The 6,074-nt window shown below is 37.5% G+C and overlaps 1 protein-coding gene across 2 annotated transcripts in view; it reads right to left on the reverse strand.

Moving 5' to 3' along the window:
- The window catches only part of LOC103089119 (gastrokine-1), a 5,471-nt gene extending 2,089 nt beyond the window's left edge, over positions 1-3,382 (reverse strand). For both annotated transcript variants that reach the window (XM_007464079.1, XM_007464078.1), the window contains exons 1-4: positions 3,268-3,382; positions 1,394-1,447; positions 1,171-1,305; positions 102-212 (exon numbers count right to left, since the gene is read on the reverse strand). In XM_007464079.1, the coding sequence (XP_007464141.1) occupies positions 102-212; positions 1,171-1,305; positions 1,394-1,447; positions 3,268-3,279 (312 nt within the window). In that variant the 5' untranslated portion in view covers positions 3,280-3,382. The remainder of the gene's footprint in view (positions 1-101; positions 213-1,170; positions 1,306-1,393; positions 1,448-3,267) is intronic.
- Positions 3,383-6,074: the final 2,692 nt, after the last annotated feature.

Consider the following 6,074-nt stretch of genomic DNA (forward strand, 5'->3'; position numbering starts at 1 on the left):
GAACAACATAGTGGTCAAGAGGGAACAACTGTGACCTTCTCATTATTTATTGGAAATCATAAGACTTCCCCGAGTAAAAATAAAAAGACTTTTATTTTTACCTTCTTTTCCTTGACCAGTGTATCAAGGGCTTGAAAATCGGGCATGACTGCCTTGTTCATTTTGTGCACAATGCATGACTTCTTGTTAAAGAGCCTGGTTACAGCAAAGCCCTATTAAAGAAGATGGTAGATGGTAAGGAGTTATGTTCTCCTAGGTGCTTTTCTCATCAGAAATTAATTTCACCAGCAGAGGGAAATGGAACTCATATCACGATGAACTGGGATAAAAGTGCTGCATCTGACCCTGTTTTGCAATCATATTTATTGCTAACATTTGTAAGGATAGACCACAAATTCTTTGAGGGAGAGACTGAGTGTTGAACTTGCTTCAGGTTCTAGCCTGGGAAGAGTCCCTCAACATATGTCTGCTCTGCTGAAATAAAATTTTAAATACTATCATATTTTAATCTCCTTTGATCTTCACAATATTTCAAGGAGGCAGGTAAGACAGGAATTCGTTTTCTATTTGACCAGATGATAAAACTGAAACTATAAGGAGTTGGCTTTTCTAAAGTACAAAGTTTGTTAAATATAGAGCTAGTAATTGCAGAGCTGGGTGTTCTAACAAGAAACAACTGCTTTTTTTTGGTCTTTTTTTTTTTTTTTACTCTCTTACTAATTAATATTGTCATTTATATTTCCTTTGGTCTTTTTGAGTTACAGATGAAATGTCAATTTCGGTCTTTTTAGAAGGAAATTGACAATAGAGTGAGATAGATTGTGCTTTGGCAACAGTAATATTATGAAGGTCTTTTGTCTTTACTGAGGGTTTCTGCAGGTAAGGCAAAAGATGTCGTATTTGTCTTATAGCCTCACAGCATAGTGGATCCTAATTTACTATTCACACTGGCATGAATTTTAACTTACTGTGAGAAACTTATTAACAACAATTATATCTAGGGAGTGAGACTGGGCGAGCAAAATAAGCATTTTTACTTATAACTCTGTGCTTATGTACAGTTAGAATTTACATCATTTTAAATTTTTTATGGTTAGCAGGCAATTTTTGTTGTCGTTAAAAAAGAAATGCCATTTTGCAAAGAACAGAAATTGCATGTGGGCTACCTACAGATTCATAGTCCCAGACGGAATTCCACGAGTCCCATCCGTTGTTATTGTCAACATTGGCCACGTTATGTTCATTGTTGACACTCACTGACTGCCTCCCACTTCCATCATTGTTGTTGTCGTTGACATTGATATTCTGAAATTTACAAGAAATTGACATTGATTTAATACCACATTTCTTTGCAAATGCATTTTGGTAACACACTTTAAAAAATGAGACTTACATAGTTAGCAAGGGCAGGAGTCAGAAAGATGCCAACAAGTCCAGCAAAGACAATCTGAAATCACAAATAACATTGGTCTACTGTTAAATGGCAAAACGATGGCCTCGTCTTCTTTCTTTATCTAAGCTTATAAAAATACTTACTAACTTTACCACTCTATTGAGTGGTCTGTCCTTTCTTCTTCTTTGGTCTTCTATTTTTTTAACCATAGGAAGTTTTAATGATAATGTTGAATTGTAGGTTAATTATAAGTAATTATGTTGATTGTTTTAGAATTTTTAATGTAGGTCTTATGAAATACTGATGAAGTGTCAGTATATTGAAAAATAAAGTTGAAAATGAATAGCATATATGGTATGAAAATGGTTTTAAGTTCTGAGAACCACATCTGAAAATGATTTAATAATTATTTTCCTATTTATTGACCTGAATGTTTCTTCTCTTCCTAGACCCCCTAATAGCAGTAGTCTTTTTATTTAAAAATTGTTTTAAAGTAATGGATTAGTAAGCAGATTGGATGTGAATGATGAGAAGCCAAGGATGGGGTGTCTGGCTGTCAAATGTGCTTAGCAGAAGGGAAGTCAATCACTGTCCCAGGACACCTGATGTAGTCATGTGTCATTGAGTACACAACGCCTGTTCTCAGAACACAGAGCTTTATGCAGGGTGCATGATTCTGGGTGCTTATCTTCATTCCCTTTGCCTGGAACAAAATGGTTTGAGAACTGCACTAGTAATTCAAGGTAATTTTAAAAATTGGTTTGATGTTTCCCCTGATAGTTTAAGAAGGAGCTTAAAAAAAATTCAGAGGTGGAAGAAATTTTAGAGATCTATTAGTACAACATAATCCTTTCACAGATGAGGAAACTGAACTTCAGAAGTTGAGTGACTTGGCCAAAGGTATACCTTTTGTTCAAGGCAGAACCAGAAGAGAAACCAGATATGACCTGTGTCTGGAGCTCTTTTTTTTTTTTTTTTTAACCTTCCTATTAGTAGAACTTATTTCTAGGGACTTCCCTGGTGGTCCAGTGGTTAAGACTTCGCCATCCAACGCAGGGGGTGAGGGTTTGGTCCCTGGTTGGGGAGCTAAGATCCCACATGTCTCGTGGCCACAAAACCAAAACATAAAAATAGAACTTATTTCTAGAAAATTATTTCACACTTGCAACGCCATTATGAAGCAGAGTCTGCTGTAATATATTTTAATGTTTAGTATGTTAAAACATGAAAATATTTACCTGACTCTAGCCCTTTTGCATCCTGTTATGAGACACACAGCACCATCAGTTACTTTGGCAGAATTTTGTGGTCCATTTGCTGCACTCTTCAGCCTTTTACATGGAACCACAAGTGAGATGTTGCATTAGCTTCATGCTTCAAGTGTTTTCATGAATAAATGGCTATAGACAGGGTCCAAGGTAGAACTTTCTTAGAGATCCATTTCACAGGGGAGAATGTGACAGTAAGTCTCTCACCAATTTGTTTTGATAATAAGCTTTTTATCTTGCCTGAACATACTCAGAAGTTTTGGTCAAAAAGGGAATTTAAGAAGGTATGAAAAGTCAGACATTTTCTAGGGTTAGAGACTGCTTGCTCTGTGCCAAGACCTGAATCAGGAGATATGGAAAGTAATTTTTTTAAACATAGCATAGTATAAGATGCTCAGGCATCTGACCAATCCCAGTATAACTATCCTTCTCTATAGAGATGCTTATAAATGCCATGATTCCATGAAAAGAAAAGAGATGATGATGATTATTTTTACAAAATTTTGCATTAAAGTGATATTGTCATAAGAAGCAGACCCCCTTAGCTCAGAATATTAACAGTCTCCAGTTATAAGGGAATAAATTCAAAAGGAAATATCTACTCACTGTGAACTTCATCTTGACTTCACCAAAGCAATGAAGCCAGGGAGAAGGCAGGCATGGACTCAGAAAAAAAGTCTTCTCATATTTGTACTTGACCAGCTTTACTCAAGCTAGGTGTGAACAGGTGGGGTCCAAGACTTATCTTTCTCCGTTTTCCATATGTGTGCTACGTTCTGGTGTACCAGGAAGCCTTTTGGGATATCCGTCTGGTTAGCAAGGTATTTTGACATGGAGTTGATCTGACTGACTCACCGTTTGTTGAAACTGAAGATATCAAAACAAACTCAGCATGATTTATGATAACTTCTGTTCCAGCTGAAGCTGTGGGTGTGGGTATTTTATATATTGATATTACTCAGATTCAGAAAAAGAATCATCCCTAAAATCAAACAAGGCAAGAAACTGTGGGCCTTGTAGATAGCAGCTCCTGTAAGAATGTGGAATGGTTTCCTCTTCGTACCTTTAACCAAGCCACTGTGTTGCTTTTGCTTAGGCTAAACGTGTTCTATTAGCTACTCCCACAAAACCTATAACCTTCTCTGCAATCCTGAGCTCTTTGGATGATAGGACCATACATCTAGTTAGAAAATCTGGGGCTCTCTTTGGTCTTTTTGCTAACCATCCAGTTAGTTACTAAACCTTGTCATTTTCATCTCAGTCAGAATTGACGCTCAACTCTGGCTTTGCCCACAGCTTCATTCACCTGGACTTTTACAGCAGTTGTGTAACTGATCATTCTGGCCATCAGTCTCTCATATTCCAGTGCATTTCCCCCACATTTTCCCTAGGGTTGTCTTTTAAAAATACATATATAAATAAACTGACTCTACCATGCTTAGCAACTTTCACTGGCAGCCTACAAGATAAACTTCAAGCTCACTGGAATAGCACAGAGGGTCCTTTATAATAAGGTTTCCAAAGTCTCCCCAGTTGTATCTGTCGCTCTATAAACCTATATTCCAGCTACACCACAGTTCCACTTTGGTGGGAATATTCAGGGTGGTTCATGCCTCTATGCCTTTGCACATGTAGTTCCTTCACTCTGGAGTGCCAGCTTCTTGCCTTTCTCTAATTGGTAATTGCTATTTATTTTTCAAGGCCCAACTCACATACCACTGCCTCCATCATGTCTTCCCCATATCCAAGGGGGAAACTTTTTTCTTTTTTTTCCTGGAGCTATAAAAGGAATCCCTGTCCTCTTATTTGTTTCTAAATAATTTAATTTTCAGAAAAGATGTTAAAATAATTTTTAAAAATGTTTTCATCAGAAGCAGAGAGTAGATCTTGTCACTTGGGCAAACAAGTAAATGCTCAAAACAATCTTGGAGGTGAATTAAAGTTTCAATTTTTTTCCTGCTCTCTCTTACAAGTGGGAGCTAGTAAATAAGATTGCTGAGGAGAAAAACTGTATCTCATGAATCACTGATCTATAAATTTCCCCTTTGGAAACCTTCCTGAGCCCATGATTATCCGTATATGCATGGATTGGAATCACAGCACTGGGTTACATGGTTGTAAAGCTTGATTAACTACCCACATCACTTTCAGAATGTTAGCATGAGTGGATTAGTGTAGCTGTGGTAAGATTTTGTTTATGTTTTTAATGTGTCCACTAATCTCTTCCAAACTTGCTCTTTAGCTGCAAAAGATCACTAAGCCTGGGATAGAGGGCAGCCATCTGTGAAGAGGTTTCCTTTCTTTCTTTCTTTTTTTTTTTTTTTCTAACATCTTTATTGGAGTATAGCTGCTTTACAATGTTGTGTTAGTTTCTGCTGTATAACAAACTGAATCAGCAATACATACATATATATATATATATATATATATGCCCATATCTCCTCCCTCTTGCATCTCCCTACCTCCCACTCTCCCTATACCACCCCTCTAGGTGGTTACAAACCACCTAGCTGATCTCCCTGTGCTGTGTGGCTGCTTCCCACCAGCTATCTATCTTACGTTTGGTAGTGTATATATGTCCATGCCACTCTCTCACTTCGTCCCAGTTTACCCTTCCCCCTCCCCGTGTCCTTAAGTCCATTCTCTACATCGGCATCTTTATCCCTGTCCTGCCCCTAGGTTCTTCAGAACCATTTTTTTTAGATTCCATATATATGTGTTAGCATATGGTATTTGTTTTTCTCTTTCTGACTTACTTCACTCTGTATGACAGACTCTAGGTCCATCCACCTCACTACAAATAACTCAATTTCGTTTCTTTCTATGGCTGAGTACTATTCCATTGTATATATGTGCCACATCTTCTTTATCCATTCATCTGTTGATGGACACTTAGGTTGCTTCCATGTCCTGGCTGTTGTAAATAGAGCTGCAATGAACATTGTGGTACATGACTGTTTTTGAATTATGGTTTTCTCAGGGTATATGCCCAGTAGTGGGACTGCTGTGTCATATGGTAGTTCTATTTTTAGTTTTTTAAGGAACGTCCATACTGTTCTCCATAGTGGCTGTATCAATTTACATTCCCACCAGCAGTGCAAGAGGGTTCTGTTTTCTCCACACCCTCTCCAGGATTTGTTGTTTGTAGATTTTTTGATGATGGCCGTTCTGACTGGTGTGAGGTGATACCTCATTGTAGTTTTGATTTGCATTTCTCTAATGATTAGTGATGTTGAGCATCCTTTCATGTGTTTTTTGGCCATCTGTATGTCTTCTTTGGAGAAATGTCTATTTAGGTCTTCTGCCCATTTTTGGATTGCGTTGTTTGTCTTTTTGATATTGAGCTGCATGAGCTGCTTGTATATTTTGGAGATTAATCGTTTGTCAGTTGCTTTGTTTGCAAATATTTTCTC

This window comes from Lipotes vexillifer, unplaced genomic scaffold, assembly GCF_000442215.2.
Source record: "Lipotes vexillifer unplaced genomic scaffold, Lipotes_vexillifer_v1.1 scaffold311, whole genome shotgun sequence".
NCBI lineage: Eukaryota > Metazoa > Chordata > Mammalia > Artiodactyla > Lipotidae > Lipotes > Lipotes vexillifer.